The sequence below is a fragment of the Stenella coeruleoalba genome (genome assembly GCF_951394435.1).
Source record: "Stenella coeruleoalba genome assembly, chromosome: 14".
NCBI lineage: Eukaryota > Metazoa > Chordata > Mammalia > Artiodactyla > Delphinidae > Stenella > Stenella coeruleoalba.
The window spans coordinates 55,658,156-55,678,416 of NC_137160.1; the positions used below are offsets into that span (position 1 = coordinate 55,658,156).

General features: G+C 42.7%; 1 protein-coding gene across 14 annotated transcripts in view; it reads right to left on the reverse strand.

Moving 5' to 3' along the window:
• Nucleotides 1-20,261, reverse strand: part of DLGAP1 (DLG associated protein 1) — a gene marked incomplete at both ends in the record, with an annotated part of 968,578 nt that overhangs the window by 233,578 nt on the left and 714,739 nt on the right. For all 14 annotated transcript variants that reach the window (XM_079943254.1, XM_079943265.1, XM_079943263.1 and 11 more), the window contains one exon: nucleotides 17,575-17,789. In XM_079943254.1, coding sequence (XP_079799380.1) covers nucleotides 17,575-17,789 — 215 coding nt within the window. The remainder of the gene's footprint in view (nucleotides 1-17,574; nucleotides 17,790-20,261) is intronic.

The window sequence follows — 20,261 nt, forward strand, 5'->3', positions numbered from 1 at the left end:
TCTGCAAGCTGCTGTCTCCTTGCCTCCCTGTATGAGTCCCCGTGCATTCATCTCTGTGCAATGGAATCGGTATCTTTTTTGTTTTTAATTAATTAATTTTATTTTATTTTCATCTGCATTGGGGCTTCGTTGCTGCGCATGGGCTTTCTCTAGTTGCGGCAAGCAGGGGCTACTCTTCGTTGTGGTGTGCGGTCTTCTCATTGTGGTGGCTTCTCTTGTTGCAGAGCAAGGGCTCTAGGCACGCGGCCTTCAGTAGTTGCAGCACGCAGGCTCAGTAGTTGTGGCTAGTGGGCTCTAGAGCGCAGGCTCACTAGTTGTGGCGCAGGGGCTTAGTTGCTCCAAGGCATGTGGGATCTTCCCGGACCAGGGCTCGAACCCGTGTCCCCAGCATTGGCAGGTGGATTCTTAACCACTGCGCCACCAGGGAAGCCCCTCACCACCCTTTCTTGAGCCATTGTTCTCAGAGACAGAAAATGGTCAATACTGGCAGATGTAGATCAAAGAATGAAAAATACGAAGAACAAGAGAAGAAAGAAAGCTTTGCATCATTAAAGGTTAGTGAGCAAGAAAACAGGGTATTCTTAACATTTTTAGTGGTGGATCAGGTAGGTGCCCTTGTACATTATCAGAGGCATGTGTTTCACCCAAATTGGTCAAGTGAGTCAAGGACTTAGTGTATCACAAGTTTCAGCAGAAGGATCTGGTCCAGTGCAAGCCCTGCTCCCCAACCAGTGACTTCCTGGAAACACAGGCAAAGATACCGGTTTAGAACAGTCACTAAAACACTTGGCTGCACCAAACCACAGATCGGTCTCAGCAACCTGCCCATGAAGTCTCCCAACAGAGGAGACGAATCAGTGAGGATGGATAAAGGACAAAGACGGGCTTCCAGGGACCCCGTAGAGATCCGCAGTCAGAGAGCACAACTGGAGAGGCAGCCACGGAAGTACCTTCCTTCTGGGGACAGGGACCAGGGGGTGAACCTACAGGGATCAAAGGCCAAGGGCAGCCACAGAGTAGAAGAAAAACATAGTCCAGGGCCGGTCCTCCACTTGAGGAGGAGACTAGGATTCCGGTTGTGTGGAAGGAATCCCACAGGGATCTGCCCAGTTGGCTTGGTATATTGGGGGGGCGGGGGTTGTGGGTTGAGACATCTATTCTCTGTAAACGTATCTGTTCCTGTGGTTTTCCGTTGTCTTTTTCCCTCTAGGTTGGTTTGTTTTAAAGTAAAATTTGTGTCTTGCACATTGGAGACAATACATACGAGGTTTCTGGATAAAGCATTTCAGATTAGGTGCTTCCATATGTTAGCTCATTTAATCCTCACAATATTCACTTAATTATAATTGAACCATTTTAAAAATGAAAAAAAAAAAAGACCTTGCACTCAGAGAAGTTAAGTAACTGGTTTAAGGTTGCAGAGCGGTGAAGTGCGGATCTGTACTCGGGTCTGCCTTTTCTCAGTATTTTGTGCCGCTTTTATATCGTCAGGTCTGCGATCTAATTGTCACTAGTGGGCCCCTGAGGAGTGCACATGGCGATGATGGGAGAGGGAAGAAGACAGAGGGGTGCGGCCGAGAGAGCTGCCCCTTCTGTGGGGTTTCTTCCCAGCCTTCCTCTGCTTCCTGGTACTCTGCCTTTAACAGAGTCCGGGGCAGCCAGCAGACTCAAAGGACAATTGTTATATTTTCAGTATTTTATCATGTCATTGAATGAGTAGAGGTGTTTTTTGCTTTGGTTTTTTAAATAAAGGAGCACAGAAAACATTATTAATGTATTTAAATTATCATTTAGATTTAACGTAGTTACCTCCGGGGCACAGGAAAGGATCAGGGAAGGTGGACAGATGCTCACTACCTTTTTTTCCCCACGATACTCAGCTCAGCTTCTTGCAGTGTTGGTGGTTGCTATGGGCAACTACTTAACCAAACTCAGGGAAGGTCCAGGGTGTTGAGCGGTACAGGTATTTAATAGCTTTACCTTATGTTGGGAAAACAAGACAAAACAACCTAAGATTTTTTTACCCTAAGGGTCACTTCTCCCTCCAGCTACTACTAAGTATTTCCTCTACATAAGATGATAGTTGTTTTTTTCAAAACAGCCAGTGCCAGAGGAGTGGGAAGAAAGATCTTAACTTATCTTCCAAACAGCTCAGCCAATCTCAATATATTCAGAAAGGAAAATAAGCTGGAAATTTCTAGCTGTTGATAAAATATCACCATGACTGTCAGTTAAAAACCCAAAACCAAACATCTACTTCTTTTTACAATGGCCCCTGGATTGTTTTTCCAGTGGTAGGTTGTTTATATTCAAGCCCTGAGTGGCGTAGTCTTAGAACCCCGTCCCGCATGCAAGGAATTGAAAAAGCAGCCTTTATGATTATACCTTTTGATTTCGGTGGCTGGGAACCTATTTCACTTTATATCATGCTTTTTGCTTCCTTTTCATTCTCTTCAAATGATCAAGGGCTTTGAGAACCTAAGACCTCATGTTTATTAAAATAACGTTTAAACTCTTTAGCTCATTACCGCACTCTTGCCCAAGATTTAGTATCGCAACACCAGAGAGAAATAGTTCTTTTTCTTATAACTAAGCCCTTTTTAACCTTTGTAGCTTTGCATACAGAATATTCCCCAACAGGGACTCCCCTGGTGGTCCAGTGGTTAAGAATCCGCCTTCCAAAGCAGGGGATGCGGGTTCAATCCCTGGTCGGGGAACTAAGATCCCGCATGCCATGGGGCAACTAAGCCCATGCGTTCTAGAGCCCGCATGCCACAACTAGAGAGCCGGCGTGCCCTGGAGCCATGTGCAACACTAGAGAGAAGCCTATGTGCTGCAACAAAAGATCCCACGTGCCGCAACTAAGATCTGATGCAGCCAAATAAATGTTAAAATTTTTTAAATATTAAATTTATTTAAATAAATATTAAAAATATTTTTGAAAAAAGAGGGAAGTGGTTACCTAAATTATTGTACACACATACAATGGGATACTTTGCAGTTGTTAAAAATAATTTTTTAAAAAATGTTAAACTGCATGCACTTATATAAAACAATGCTTAAGAAACATTTTTTTTTTTTTTTTTTGCGGTACGCGGGCCTCTCACTGTTGTGGCCTCTCCCGTTGCGGAGCACAGGCTCCAGACGCTCAGGCTCCGGACGCGCAGGCTCAGCGGCCATGGCTCACGGGCCCAGCCGCTCCACGGCATGTGGGATCTTCCCGGACCGGGGCACGAACCCGTGTCCCCTGCATCAGCAGGTGGACTCTCAACCACTGCGCCACCAGGGAAGCCCGAGAGATAATTTTAAGTGAAAAGAACAAATTGTAGAATAGGTGTGTGTAAAGAAAGTGTAAATGTGTCTATGTAATATATGCAGAGTACATTTCTGATACACAAGAAATGGTTACAATTCTTACCTCTAAGGAGGGGTAAAAAGGGATTGGAGAGGGAGGGAAGACTTTTATATACTATTAAAACATTCTTTGGTGCTGTTGAAATTTTTACGAGTGTTATTTTTACAATAATAAAAAAGGAAATCTTCCCATTAAACAGAAAGGAGAGGTGCGTAGGCATGGCATTTGTTGTGATGTAGGGTATCACTGTGACAAACAAGAGAAAATAGCAATAAAAAGGGAAATTACCCATTCCTGGTTGACTTTTGATATTTTTCTTTACCTGTTTAACTGCATATCACCTCTTCTGCTATCACCCTGGTCTACACTTCTAGCATTTCGTGTCTGGGTCAGTGCAACTTCCTTTACTTGATTTCAAACTCTCTGCGTATGACTTGTCTCTGGATTACATCCAGAGGCAGCGTAGTACGGTGGTTCATGGTATGGGCTCTGGATTGAAATCCTGGCTGTGGAGCTCCAATTCTGTACCCTCTGACAAGTCAGTTAACCTCCTGTGTTCCGGTTTCCTCACTGAATAATCCTACTATAATAATTTCTGTCTTATAGGTACCATTAGAATTAGCATTTTTTAAAAATTTGTTTTATTGAAGTATAGTTGATTTACAATGTGTTAATTTCTACTGTATAGCAAAGTGATTGTTATACATATATACGTTCTTCTTCACATTCTTTTCCATTACCATTAATATTATTATATGTACTGGCATGTAGGGAGTGCTTCTAGGTGTTAGTCATTGTTATCCTTTGAGATCAATTTTTGGGTTAAAATTAAATATACACTACCTATATGGAAAAGAATCTGAAAAGAAACATATATATTTATATATCTGAATCACTTTGCTGTGCAACTGAAACTAACACAACATTGTAAACCAACTATACTTCAATTAAAAAAATTAAATACACACTAACAAAAAACACAAATAATAAAAAAACAACAAAATTAGAGAAAAGCACAAGAAAGAAAAGGAAATCACCCATAAAGCCTCCCTAAGAAAGAACGAATACTGAGATGTCAGAAAACATCCATCTAGATGTAGATACCCGTGAAAATAGTATAGCATAACCTTTCATCTGAATGGGAGAAAAACCCTCCTATAATTGACTTTTCACTCCACACCATACAGGCCATCTTTCTGAAACAAAGCATCCCTTAATTCCCCTTCTGTCACCAACAATTCACTCTCACTAACTGGATTAAAACAAAATGAATTCTCTGGATATTTAAGGATCTTGCGTACAAAAGTCTTCACTATCTTTCCAAAGACAGTTTCCCATTTTTGAATACCCCTCATGTATCAGTCAACTTGGTTTCTTTATATTCAGACACCTTTCCCCTTCCCGGTCTGTTACTTCTGAGTAATTATTCAAATTCCAGGCTGAATCGTTTCCGTTTTAGGAAGCCATCCCTTGCTATTTCTACTTCCTAATCATTTCCTATTTCCTGAACAAATCCAGCACTTATAGTCGGAGGTAACGTACATAATGTAATTGTGAAACTTACAAATAATGATACAAAATAGTTTTCATCACTCTCGGTGCTTAATCAGAGAGTTGCAGTACAGACCGAATTTTATATTTCTCTTGTCTCCCTCAGGGAATGTAGCTGCTGAAAACTCTGATTTCTCTGGAAAGAATTCTTGACTGAGCATGACAAAACCTGGGTCCTAAAACTTGCCCAATAACTTAAGCAAGTCACTGATCTTCTCTGGGCCTCCACCTCATTGTAATATAACAGGGTGGGAATCATCTCTAAAGTTCTTTCCAGCTTTGCTTCTAAGATTTTTCTTTCATCTTATCTCAGAATCAAGACTCCGTGAAGATACTGTGCAGTGGCATAGAGGAAAATGTTTAAAAACTGGCTCTCTGGGAGGAAGAATATCTGATTGGTAGGGTTTGTTGATTTCCGTGGTATAGATATTCCCATCATGGCCAATATCAAGTTACCAGGGTGACAAAACCAAGTGTGGAGTTGGGAGGAGATGTGAACCCTCGGCTCTCATTGGCCAGTTGGACCCAGACGACACCGCTGAGTGATTCCTTAAGATGAGGAAGTGCACAGTCTCAGGCTTAAACAATGTAGCCGGTCCTTCTAGTCCTTAGCTGCTCTCATTCTGAAACTCTGACACAACCTTTCTTCACTGAGTGGAGGAAACAAGGGAAACAACCAGGGAAAGTGTCCCAGCTTGGCTTTTTAATCCCAGCCTCTCCAGACACGACCTCTAGGACCAGCCCGATCCTCTCAGGTACGTGCACTCACAGCCAAGTGTCCATCTTTCTTGAAATCTGGCCCAGGGGTGATGATACCATGGTGGTGGCAATTTCATAGGCAGTTGGTAACCTGGATCTATGCCTTGAGTTCTCAGCTCTGCTTTTTCTGGGAAAGAGAAGTGGTGCAAAGAACTAAAAGAAGTTTCTGAGCTGGAAGTCAGGAATGGTGTCCAGATGGCGAGGACAGTCTTGCTGGGGGAAAAGTGACCAGAGTTCCACTAGGCAGTGGGAGGAAGAAAGCTGGAGTGGAAAGCAGAGCTCAGCTCTACCTCGTGAAGTTCAAAACCATGCGGAACCCTTCGACTATCTGTAAAGTGTTGTTTAAAATCAATTCTAAATTCCTTCTGAGGCCACTGAGAGGGTCAAATGAGATGTACTGAAAACACTTGGTAAACTGTTATCTACAATTATTTATCCTGAAAAATAGGCTTGGAAGCAAATTAAGGTATTCCTAGTTATCAGGATAGATGAGCAAATATATATCCTCCTCATTGGTTTATTTGGGTTCACAGATAAGTTGGACAGGGTGCGAAGCAGTTACCGCAATCACTGAAGAGAACCCTTCTCCAATTCTAAAAGGAGTAGTTAAGGCTGATTTGTTACATCCACTCCCCTCCTCTTCCCAGAACTAGAAAGGACGGGATTCCCCAGATGAACTGAGGGAAATGTGCCCATGTTCAGCGTGGATGACAGTACGAGGCATGGCTGCATCATATTTTTAACACGGTCATGTGTACCTGCCAGGCTGAGCTTCCAGCCTCCAGGTGGGCTGACAATGCTCAGTGGGGTTGGGAAAGAACAGGGAGCTTTCTGAGAACCACAGATTCAGAGGCAGAGGGAGGGTGAAGAGTCTGAGCGAGCAGAGACACAGCCAAAGGGTGGAGGGCGGATGTGAGATCACAATTTATCTCAGCAACTACAGGCGAAAGCTACTCCAGGAAGCTGTCGATCAAGGCCCTGTAAGCAGGTAGGGACGGTGTAATGGTGAGTTAGCACCAGTCTCCTTGGGATTGTGCCAAGGGCTTCACAACCAGCTTTATTTTATTTTTGGCCGCACCGTGCATCACGTGGGATCTTAGTCCCCCCACCAGGGATCGAACCCGCGCTGCCGTGGAAGCACAGAGTCCACGCTGTCGTGGAAGTGCAGAGTCTTAACCGCTGGACCGCCAGGGAATTCCCCACAATCATCTTCAGATAGCATTGGAACCCCCTTTGGCATGGGGAACAGAGGAAATAGGCAAGCGTGTGAGAAGGCTGTAATTACCGTGAGAAAGGTTTCAACACAGTGCTTCCGGAGTTCTTCGGAGGAAGAAATAACAGCCAACAGGGGGAGGTTAAATTTAAGAGGAAGATTGAAAAGAATGGGGACTTCCTTCTACTCTTCTCCACCATTAGATTGTTAGTTCTAATATACTAGGAACCCTGACTACTGATATATCCCAGCGCTTAGCTCATAGTAGTAGGTGGCCAATGATAATAATAATGATGTAATAGCTAACATAAATGGGGCACTGACCATTGCTAGGCACTGTCCTAAGAGTTTCGCATATGCTACCTTTCCCAAGCTTCACAATTACTCTTGAGGTAGGAAATATTACCATCCCTGTGTAACTGGTGAGGAAGTTGGGACTCAGAATGGTTAAATAATTTTCCCACAGTAACCCATCTAGAAGTGAGAGCGCTATGGTTTGGAACCCAGATAATCTCGCCTCAGAGCCTGCACTCTTGAGCAACATTCTATCGTGAGCCTTTTTTGAGTGAACAGATGAAGAGGAGATGGCATTCCTGGGGTATAGGGTGGGGAACGGCATAAACAAAGGCTTTGAGGACCATTACTGCTGTTCATCATGTACATCGAGCTCTCCATTTCTGGGCACGTGGCAATGCTGCACTTCTCTGCCTCTTTGAAATTAGCGTGGTCATGTACGGGGCTTTAGCAATGAAATGTGAACACAAGCGATGTGCATCACTTCCAGGAAATAGTGCCCTATTCACTGCATCCTCTTTCTCTGATTCAATAACCACGGGACCACTGATTGAGATATACCTTCAGATATACTTTCTGGGTATCTGAGTGAATACAATGAACAGAGCCTCCTGCCAACTCATGATGGACGCAAGAAATTGTGTCCAAGAAATAAACTTGTAAGCAAGAAATAAGCTTTGGCAATTTGGGGTTGTTTATTAACCTGGCCTATCCTAGCTTGTATATAAATTAGTACTAGAAATTGGCTACTCATGTAACAGCAACAACAACAACAAAATAACCTAAAATATGTGGCTATGGTTATAGGATTTGGTAACAGGAAGCAAGGTAATTATCAGAGTCTGGAAACATACTGATCCATGTTATACAGTGGTGAGTCATTTGGTAAATTGTTGTCTATAACAACTAGGAAGGTAGATGATGTAACAAATGAACGCATAACTCTAGGGGAAGTAGTTGCAAAACACATTGTTAATAAAATGTGTTGATTGCTCTTGGCAGCCTTCAACAAGGTGTTATGTACTTTGAAATAAACTCAGAAAAGAATTGGTTAAATACAAGTAGTAATGAAAGGGAATAAGAAGAGTCTAGGGGCTTCCCTGGTGGCGCAGTGGTTGAGAATCTGCCTGCTAATGCAGGGGACACGGGTTCGAGCCCTGGTCTGGGAGGATCCCACATGCCGCGGAGCAACTACGCCCGTGAGCCACAAGTACTGAGCCTGCGCGTCTGGAGCCTGTGCTCCGCAGCAAGAGAGGCCGCAATAGTGAGAGGCCCCCGCACCGCGATGAAGAGTGGCCCCCGCTTGCCACATCTAGAGAAAGCCCTCGCACAGAAACGAAGACCCAACACAGCAAAAATTAATTAATTAATTAATAAACTCCTACCCCCAACATCTAAAAAAAAAAAAAAGAGTCTAGACATTTGTGGACTTGTGAGATTGGAAGAAGCAACTGATCTCAACCCGATTTGTAAAAGGTAAACCCAAGAACGCCTTTGAGTAAAGAAGACATGATGAAAACCACCCTGTGTGGCAACGTTCAAATCAAGGACATGGCCCCCTCACTCCATTGTTAATGCTTCTGAATGGAGTCAGATGATTTAGAATGAAGATACAGTTAAGTGAATCTTTTTGATTAGATTAAAATGCTTCAGGGAAGAGCGGCTAATAAGTTGATAAGCTGAGAGTATCTGAGATAGAGAGAGGCATCAGGGTAGGAAGGCAAACAAATAGAACAAAAATGGCCATTGCATCTCCAAGGGTTCTGTGTGACGGTTGCTACGTGGAACTCACTGGAACCAATAGGTAAGAAGTTGATTATGGTCTTGAGAGAGCCGTACTTCCCAAAGCATCACAAGCCTAAATTAAAAGACACAGCAATGAGAGGAGTCCTAAAATGTCTCTTGGCTCCAAGGAGAACATGTTCCCTGATGTGTACTTTGGATATGGTCATGGAGGATAATAGGAATGGAACAGTCTCCCAGGGAGCTGGATGACATGGGGGACAAAGGCCAGAGAAGTTGCTCCAGGGAGCAGAATTGCAGCCTAATCAAGAAACATTCCCTCCCCCAGAGTTGACAGCATCCTACCCAGTGGGGATTTCAGAATTGCTATGGACCAGTGACTACTGTTAGCTCCCATCTCCTTTTTGAATGGGAATGTTTATTGTGGATGGTTTGACCTTCTCCTGTCATTATGTATGGGGTGTATGGGAGGCAAGTCGTTTATCGTTTTGAGTCTGCAGGTCTCCAGACCTGTGCTCGTGCTCGTGCTCTGCTCGTGCTCTGCCTTGGTGACTCTGGGAGCCTTTGTTGATGTTTTGTATCCATAACTTGGTCCTGGGTGACCAAGGCGAGCAGAGTTCCCTACTGACCCAAGATGGTCAGGTAGCATGAGCAAGACATAAAGTTTTGCTGTTAGAAGCCTCTCTGATTTAGGGGTTGTTTTTTACTCCCAGTATAATGTAGCCTATCCCTAGGACAGGGCTGAAGCCAGCAAAATAGATCCTAAGAACAATTAGGAGCTCTATTTGATAGAAGCATAGAATCCTTGTAAGAGGAAAGCAGGGAAGAAGCTCTCAAGGGAGGGAGAAACTCTGAACGCTGCTGGGGACCATGTGAAGAGACACATGGGGTTCAGAAATGATTTCGCGGTGACCTGGTAGAAAGTCTCTGGGAAGAGTGGTTGCCAAGAGAAGCTAGAGGCAGCTAGACAAACTGGTCCATTGCAGTCATCCACGTGAGTGAAGGGAAGCCCTAACGCTTGAGGAGGTGAGAGGTGAACCACAACATTTCAAGACTGGATTTAGGAAAATGGTAATTTAGTTGATTGAAGCAGAAGAGTCAGGAAGAGAAGTGATGTACTTACGAAGCAGTGAATTATGTGGGCACCTTGAAATCTCATCTTCCTGCATGCTTATCTTAAAAATATAGGATCAGTGTACATGATAAGACTTAGACTCCACAGGCTGGAAAAATCTGACACAGAGATTTGGTCTGTTCCACCCAAATTTCCAAGCAGAGTTATCAATGTGCTCAGAGAAAGGGAGTTCAGGTTGTTTTAAAAGATGCCTGGGAAAGTTGCTCTCAAAATTCCCAAATTAATTTATGCAAGAATTAAAAACTTTGCAGTTAGAAGTTCCTCCCTGCAGTCAACCTAAATTCCTTTGGCTCCAGTTTTGATCTCACTTCTTTCTGTTTTATATATAGGGATGTTGATGGTTTTGTTATTCATATGCGTCCTCTGTAAAGGTACATGTACTTGGGACTTACGCCCAGCCTCCCTCAAAAAGGATGAGAGGCGGCTTCTCATACATCTGCCTAGAGGCCCTTTTCAAGGAGCTGTTTTCATTCCTGCCATCTGAGGCCCATGAGATTTCCTTAATGATATAAAATGACAGCAAAGCTAATAACTTGAACTATCCTGACAAAATAGTAAACTGTAAAAAAAAAAAAAAAAAAAATCCCCAAACAACAACAACAAAACCCTCCCCGTGCCAGGTAAAGTAGATTTTTCTGATCAGAGAAAAATTCTGAACAAAATGATCAACTTTAGTACTAACAGCCTCTGAATTTTAATTCCTTTCATTTCTACTGTGCCTGCCTTTGCCATTTTTAGATTTGAGAGTATATCCAGCTATATATATATATTTACTCCTACTTGACCCTGGAAAACCAGATTTTAGTAAAGCATTTAATAAAGTTATTGAAACCAAGGTGTACGTGCCTCACACAGTACTTTAATATTAAAGGTGCTGAATAAATGTTTGTTACATGAATAAATTAATGAGTGAGACACGAATAAAATTTCTGACTATTATTAGCGTGTTCTTTATACCTGGTTGTCTGCACTTTTAACAGGGAACACAGATATGAAATTGAGGGAATGGTTGCAAACAGATGGGCAAAGGAAAGGAGTTTTAACGCTCTTTGCAAACAGAAGTCTCCCTGGCAGGATAGTAAGTCGTATAGCCTAAAAGGAGTGAGGACTCTTCATTTCCAGAACCCTCTCTGGAGTCTTCCCTTGCCCCCATCTCTCCACTGTCTCTAAGGCCTTGTTGACACTGCCACACCTGGCCGGGGCATGTGAGGAAGGCCCAGCTGACACACTGTAGAGACACAGAGCACACACGTCCCGGGTTTGCTACTACACTTGTCCCGACCCGGCTGAACCCAGGCTCCCAAGAGGCCATCATTTCTCCCCATGACCCCATCAGCCAATGCCTACTTAACTCTTAATCTCCTCAATCCTTTGGTCGTTTGATCTTTCCTTTCTTTACCCCAGGCCAAGCCTGAGTCAAGATGTTCTCAAGGCCCTTCCTGTTTCAGCTGCATGTCTGCCTGCTTGCACTTCCAGGTCAGAACTTATTTCACTGCAGCCTCTGACATCCCCCTCAAATCTGCTCTGAATTCTCCATATCTGCCTTGAATGGCTCCTTTTCCTGGGCACCCAGTTGATCTTCCTTTTCTCTTCCATTTTGGACGCTCTTTCATATCTTTTGCTCATCTCTGCGGTCTCGGTGAGTCCATCATTCCAACCAGCTTTTTATACTTTCTGCTTTCAACCCCTGGCCTCATATCTTAGTTGACATGTAACCTTGGACAAGTTATTTAATCTCCCTAAGACAGAGATTCCTCATTTGTAAAGTGGGGAAAATCTCATGTATGCAGTTATGGTGATTAAACAATCAAAACAAAGCAAGACAAGGAAATGTAAGCCCTGAGCACTCATTCAGGCACTTAGAACCTCATTAAAACTGAAATCTCTCTCCTGTGTTTTAAACTTTCCATTCCTTCTCTCTAAAAGGCATCTGAATTTCCTTTCATTCCTTCACCTTCCTCAAAGACACACAGACAATTCGTTCCTCTCTGAGGCTGTGATCATCGCAGGGACAGTGCAATCAATGCAGGCTCCTTTCCAAAATGGTCTTTGCTAAAGAGCAAGAGACTAGGATACAGACTATGATACTCACACGCCCATCTCATTTGGAGAAGGGTATTCACACCCCAAAGAGAGACCTATTTTTTTTAAGCTGGGCATGGTGACAGAGGCTGAATATAATAGGCAATTACTTGTACCAGTGGTTTTGTTTATTTTGTCTTTTAACCAGGCTTGTTTTTCTAGCAGTGGGTTGAAAGGTATTTAGATAATTTGTCTATGAGTAAATGAATGAGTTTCCCTGTTTTAAATTTTGTCCCATTTCTTCTTATTTTTGGGGGGGAGGGGTTGCGAGGATAGAGGGTATAAGAAGACAGTGTTATGGTTGGGAAAGATGGGAAACTATCCTGAGTTTATGTCACAGAGGACGTAAACTCACAATTTTGTAGTGTTGGGTTATGCTAGTCTGTTCGTCCTCCCATTGGAAGGGGCATCTGCTGCTACATGTTACAGTTACTGAGGGGCAGGAGCGGAATATCAAAGCATTTGGGGAAAACAGAGGCATTTCCCTCCACTTAAGACAAAGAAGGAAAGATGTACGTGGCTACGTTCTTCAATATGGTTCACATCCTTAGGAAAAAAAAAATCGCCGTGCTTCCATCTTCATAGCCCGTGCCCTCTCCTTTTTCTGGGAAGAGAAGGAATACAGGAAGCTGTAGGTGGGTGGGAGGGGCATGTGGAATGTGAAGAAATAGCAGAGGACGTAGTGTGTCTAGAGAGACAAAAGGGAGAAGGAAACTTCTACATAGATAAGCAAAACAAGACACTCTAGCAAGAGGCTGCAGTTTTGGGTTCCTGATGTAGAACTGACTCATTTTAAATCTCCAGAATTAAAGCTGAAGGAGAACAACCCCATCTGTCTCTTCTCAAATTATTTCATTTACCAATACTACCTTCTTTTGTCTTCAGACTGTGAACTGCCAGTGCTTTGTGCTTCATCCTTATAATTATACACGTTAGTGCTGAAAGTTTCCTCAGAGACCATGTAGACGAGGGATAGCACCTTGTGTCATGGCTGGTCAATGAGAAGTGTGGTTGAAGCTCTGTGTTGAGAAGGGATCCGAGGCCCAGTCTGTACTCAGTTGGGAGGGTGCTGGGATCCATTAATTCTGGGATCAGCTAATGCTGTCTGCACGGGGCTGGGGTGGGGCTGAGAGGGAGTAATCTAAGTGGCACCATCCAGGCTAAGAGCGTGAGACTCTCATTTAATTTGGGAGGGGGGTGGTGGGACTCAGAGACATCAAACCAGTTGCCAAAAGCCACAGAGCTATTTATTTTTTTAAAAAGTTTCAGGATTAGAAAAAGAATGATGATTTCGAGGATTAACCATCCTGAAAATAAATTAGCATTTAGGATTGAAAATAAATATTCCTGAAGCCTTTTGTTAGATACATTATCCACATTGCTGGGAGCTCTGACGGGTCCTCTCCAGAGCCAAGCATGCACAAAAGCCTGGGGCCCATCTCACCGATTTCAGAGGCGTTTCAAAGTCTATAATATCAGAGGCTGACTATTTCTTCCAGGAGAAATTTTTTCTTACTGCTTGGATGAAGGGATAAAGAACTACGAAGAGATTTAAAGTGTTATTTGCTTAGGATAATGGACATTTATTTGAATTTAACTTTAGAATCTTTTACATGACAGCTCACTTAACATCATTTTTTAAAAGTTCTTTTTACAGTCTATTGAATAAAAGTCCACGATGGGATTTGAACATGGCTTTAACTAATCATGGAAGCAGACAGGAGTCTCCTTTCCAGAATAAATAGCATATTATAGCAAATCCAAGTCAAAGACTTAAATCCCTCATCAGAGCCAAGCTGTGGTGACCTGCTTTGAGGGAACTTGGGCCTCCAAACCTCTCTCCTACTTGCCTGAGAATTTACTATTAAACATTCAGAAGTTCTTTTTGAAAATACTAATATTCTCGGGTGATATGCCATTTCAAATTCGTTGTTCGTTAATAATGAAGAAAGAAGGAAAAGCTAGCGGTGAGGGGAAGGGATCTGTTACTATCTGTGGGAGAAGAGAAGGGAGTGGGAGGGATAATGGTCCCCAGAGAGCAGCTACAGAAGTTTTGCAGCCCAAAGATGGAGTTCATTGTCTCAAGACTCCTTCTGACTCCAGAATGTTCCACTGACCTTAGGCCTTAGCTACCTGAAGACACAATCATTGACATTAAGTAGCTGAAGAAAACTAGCCTCAGAAATAAGGTCTCAAGATGCCTTTGGAAAACAGAAAAGAAAGAAGAAAAACAATGTAAGAAAGTGTAGGAGTGCCTCTTCTCCAACATTCCTGAGAGAAGATGGGAGTTGAAAACCTCAAACAAAATGTTTGCCCCATCTCACTTGGCTAATTTTAGTTATCTTGGTTCATGGCTATGATTCAGCCCTAAAGCTGTGAATTGCTGAGGAGGAAGGAGGAAAAAAAATGGACTTAAATGTCAAAGAAGTAGGAACAAAAATATAGTTTTCTTTTTTGGGGAACTAGAATTCCAGGATATGGGGATCTTTTTTCTTATGAGGGATGGAATGCTTCGAACTAGAAAAATAATGAGCTCCAGTCAAAACATCATCAAGAAAGAAAAGAATGGATGATGAGTTACGTCATGTCCGAAGTTTTGCTTTCCTAGTGTATTCCCCCTTTTTCCCTTGTGTACCTCTTGAAATCTCATTAAACTAGACATCACTGAGACACCTATGTTGTTGAGTATGATGGAAGCTTAATATGTGGACCGTAAGGGGAAAGGGAGCTCCTGGAGCAGATGAGGGAGAAATGAATGGAGACAAACAGACTATGACAAATAAGTCTGGGGGAGGTGATGGTAGCACAGGGAAGAAAGGCGTGTTTGAATGACGGTGAGCTGTTGTCTTGCCAACTAAAGAATAGAGGGTGACAGAGGTGGTTTGGTGAAACTCCATCCTTAGAAAAGAAAAAACATTTTTCAGCGTAGTAGGTGTCCCCTAGTAAATTGGGTACCATTTGGAATTTCCATAGGTTTGGAGGAAGAAAAGCACAGTCACTACTCTAATACTCAGGTACCTGACCTTTCTACCATCAGTTTAGCCACTATCTGTGTGTTCACCTTTTTCTGCTCTTCAAACTTCTGAACAGTAAAAAAAATATATATAGGATGGTTGTAAAAACAGGCTCCAGGACATGAAAGGAAGATAACATCAGGTGGAAGCAAAATGAAAGCGTTCCAGTGACTTCAGAGCAGATTCCCCACAGCCCTGAAGCTAATAAGGAGATGGGTCCAAGACTCAATGGTGAAAGTTGATTTCTGCACCTCCCCTGTCCTCAGCCTCCTCAGAGCACTCCCCGCACCCTCCCCTGTGGCTCTGCTCTTTTCTGTTCTCCTCGGCCCTGGTAGGACTCGAGCAGCAGGACTCATTGTATCTCATTCCCCACAACCCAAAGCGTCATGCATCTGATGTGACATGCATCCCAATAGGTAAATGAATGGGAGATAAAGGGGGTGGAAGGGACTCTGGAAGTTGCAGAATCCCACTGCTTGGTTTGCATTTGAGGATACTGAGATCTTGAGGGTCCAAGTGAATTTCTTGCCCAAAGCATCCCCATTTTTTTGCATCTTCTATAAGATGTCAGTTAACACCACGGCTGTGACTACCTTTAATTGCCTCTAGGGGAGAGATATTCTGAAGTTCGCAGAAGATACTTACTTCCCAGAAGGTTCCTTGACACCCCCCCCCCCCAATTTTCATACCACCTCGGCCCACTGCCATTATTACAAATCCAGTTCTTTTCAGACTGGCTCAGTTCTTTTCTGAGCCTCTGTGAGGGGTGCCACAGTGCAATGAAGACCCGATTGTATTTTCCATTTCTGTGATCAACTGTTACCTTGTGTGGCAGGGTTAGGGGTTACATTGTATTTCCCACACTGATATGTCAAAGTCCTAAATTTAATACCTGTGAACATGACCTTGCCTGGAAATAGGGTCTTTGCAGATTTAATCAAGTTAAAAATGAGGTCATTATTGACCCAATATGACTGACGTCATAAGAAGACAACCACGCGAAGACACGGAAAGTAGAAGGCCAGGTGACGACAGAGGCGGAAATCAAAGTGCCGTAGTTGCGAGCCAAGGAATGCCAAGGGTGGCCGGACACAGCCAGAAGCTAGGAAGAGGCAACGAGGGATTATTCTTTCCAGGCTCTAGAAGGAGCGTGGCCCTGACAATACCTTGATTTCAGACTTCCAGCTTCCAGAACTGTGAGATAATAAATCTGTACTCTTTCAAGTTCATGGTACTTGGTCATGGCAACACTAGGAAACTATCACCTGCAGTAATAAAGGCAAAGAGGAAGGGTAACCAGAAGCCGAAGGAAAGAAAGAGCTGCTTTTCTTGGGTTGGTTTACTAATGTCACTGGTATTCGTTTTTCATTGAAATGACCCACAGTGGTTCCACACGATCCTCTGAAAAAAAGTTCATGAGGAGACCCTCTCTGTCACTTCTTTAAAATATAGTATAATATACTGATAGTTTGCTATTTGAATACATGTCCATGACAGAAGTCAGCTGTTTTTTAGTATTCTGGGTTTTAATAATCTAGTTTCTTCTCCTCAATCTGATGGATTTGGTCTTTTTTCTGTTTTATTTACTTTGCCTTTTAATATTTTATTTTGTAATGCCGTATAAGTGCACGGATAGTAATATGTATTTCCTCAAAATATGAATCAAAGGCACTTAAAAATACTAATTACCCATCATACTTTTTTTAGTCCAAATGGTGATCCACACGATGATCTGTTCCAAGGCTCTGATTTGCTCTCCAGAAATAATATTAACGATTAGATCAGGCCTTACAATAATCAGTTTCAGTAGTTTCTTTTGTAATGCTGTTCTCTGTTTACAAATAGCACACACTGAAGTAAGGACTACTTAGAACCATATTTTTCAAAACAAACAAAAATGTTTAAGGTCTTACAAATTATAATATGCATCGAGTGTCCAAGTTTAAAACCATCTGTCAAGAATTTTCACACATTACCCCATTTTTAAGTATAGCCACATTCTATAACCTTCTCCAAGATAATCTACTCTATTACTCCATCATCTGAAAAATTCAAGAGTTTTTTAAGGAAGCATTGCCCCATAGATTTAGTGGCTAAACAACATCCAAGAGTGGGGATACACAGATATCCTCATTGGTCAGAAATCTTAATTCTTTTTAGGGGCCATTCTGGATCATTGCAAACTCTTTTGGAAGGTTGGGGGCTCAGCTTATGCTCTATGCAGGGCGCAGCTGGATGCCTGTGTCTTTGAAGGCACTGGGATGTATGAGTCAGACCCAAGGTCAAAATCAATAGAACATTCAATACCTCACAGTGCTCCATCTGTGGGGTGTTTTCTGCCCCATTTACGCTAGAAGTGGCAAGAATGGATCGTAGGTGATGATACAGGGGGCCGGGCTACCGGAAGTAGAGCGTGGGAAACACTTACTTGAGTGTGGTGAGTTCTGTAAGGGATGGCTGAGTAGCCTTGAGATAGCTTTCCCTTCGCGCAGCAACTTTGGGAGAAGGCTTGGGGCTGCTGTCCGAGTCCCCGCTGTCTTCATCTCCCATGGCCTTGATGTAACTGCCGCTCCGCATTCTGCGGCAGGGAATTTCATCATCTTTACCTCGAGGGGTGTACCCTGTCCATTCATCCTGAGGGACCTATGCAGATACAAAACAGACAGTTCATGCTTTATACAAGTCTATCTTCTTCTTTTCTTTCCTGACTGTGAATATGGGTAATACGGGTAATTATGTAAAACTTTAGACATTAACTTCTCAACCATAGTGTTTTACCATAATTGGTCTGAAAATATTTTGAATACATGCAAATCTATGTCTCAAGCTTTGAAAGAACCTGGGTACTGGGAAAAAGTATAACCATTTGATTCATTTCTCCGTTTTCTCACGCTGAAAATGATTGTCAGGCATACGGGTGCCGGTGGAAAGCGGTTTTATTTGAGCTTTTCAATGGTTTGTTTTTAGTTGTTATTTAAAATTCAGGAAGGTTTCTCCTTCACCTTCCCTGCGTCTTCCATCTCTAGCATATTGTATCCATAGTGCTTCCTCCTAAACCAGTGGTCTACACCAGATGCATTCGCTCCCCAAGCACCGATTCTTTCTGAATCCTCTTAATTTGAATTCAGCTTCCATAGAGTGCTCGAAACACTCTTTGAAGGTTTCCAATGATCTCCTCATGAAAGCTAGCGGCACTTTCTTAATTGAAATTTTTCTTGGCCTCTTCACACACACACACACACACACACACACACACACACTCAAAACGCCTCTTAAGAGTCTCTCCCCTTTTGGCTTTCTGGTTACTCTACTTACCTGAGTTACCCACTACTTATCTGGATTGTTCTTTCCCTCTAGCTTTGCTGGATCCTGCTCCAAGTCCCTAATTGTGGGGACCCCTCAAGACAACGTTCTCAGCACGCTGTTCGTTTTTCTTTCTACAGTCATTTCCTTTGAGTTCAGCAGGGCACCGCACTGTGCTACAGAGGGCTTCTTTCTGACCTTATTTTCAGTTCTTAGATTCCCCAGTTCAACATGGACCCAACCTAGGGTCTCATATCTCCTCCATTGGGTAAAAGAAATGCACAATAATGGCCACTCTTTGTATCCATTAAGAAGTAACAAACATCCTACGTACTGTGCACAGCACGCTGCACAGGGCTTAATGAAAAGAGACCAGAAAATGGGGAGGCTGGTTCTTGGCCTCAACAGAGGTGAGAAGACAGAGCATACAAAAATTTGGCAACAATTCCAAGTCAACGTGTTAGCGAGTTTAAGATAGGGTGCTGTAGATGGACTGTGCACTAAGGAGACACTAGGAACAGGAGTTATCAGTAATGGTGATAGGGAAGGAGGATCCAGGAAGGACTCCCGAGAACTGGCCAGGTTTGCACTGAGAAGGTGAAAAAGTATTGACTATTTTCATGCTAACTATTCCCTGATTATCCATTAAATGATGCCATGTTTCATTATTAACATTGAACTCGGCTAAGAAATTTGCTTACAGGATCTTGTTTCATCGATGCAACAACTCCGTGTATTTTTCTGTATTTCTCGGAGGAGAAGCAGAAGCTCAGAGAGCTTAAGAAATTTCCCAAAGACACATAACTAATAAATGGCAGCACTAGGGTCCAAAGCATTTTAACTCAAAGACGAGTGTTTAGTCAATCTAAGATTTATGATTAATAACATACACATTGTAAATCTAAAGTGTTAACTGTCCACAATGATACACACACAGAGTAGACGTCGGTTTTTAAACATTATCGGTTCTAGGAACTGAGGACAGACATTCCACTAAAAGCACTATGCTTTCCCCCTTAATTTATACATTTATCTATATAATTTGAAAACGTATATCTAGAAACATCAGACTGAAGAGATGCTACTATTCCTGGACCTGAAAACAGTGGTTGGTAGGTTCTAATGCTGAAAACTACCAATGAAGTTTGGTTGAGCTTCACCATACAGCTTATTTTATTTAACAAACTCTTAAATCATGCTTCCTATGTGCAGGCACTGTTCTAAAGGCTTTATACAGGTTAACTCATTTGATCCACACAGCTAAGGGCACTATTATTATCCCCATTTTACAAATGAGGAACCTGAGGTTATGTAACTCGCCCAACGTCCCAGCTACAAAGGGGCAGAGTTCCAGCCCAGCAGCTCCTGGGGTCTTGCCATGACCGTATCTGATGCTGTCTCTCTCTGTATGATCTTGTGGCACCTACAGAACTGAACAACTATAGTCCCATGACACCTTTGTCATCCATCACGTCTGATCCATTTGCCATTTATTAATTATGGTAGTAGCAATGTAGAGTTTTTGCTTTTTTAGCTAAAAACCCATCCACATCACCATAGCAACAGGGAGACTTCTTAGGGAAATTATAAATGCTGAGAACAGTCTTGTTTTCCTTCCATTGGCAGGTGAGTCACTGCAAAGATATGATCATACTCAGAACCTCATTATTGGCTCAGTAATTACATCTTATAAATTAAGTTGGTACAGCTGAGGGTCACGGAGGAGGCAGCCAATGCTTGCCATTTCTCAGTACTGATGCACAGCTCATAAGTGTCGCTCTCTGAACTATGTCAGAGACCAATGACAACTTA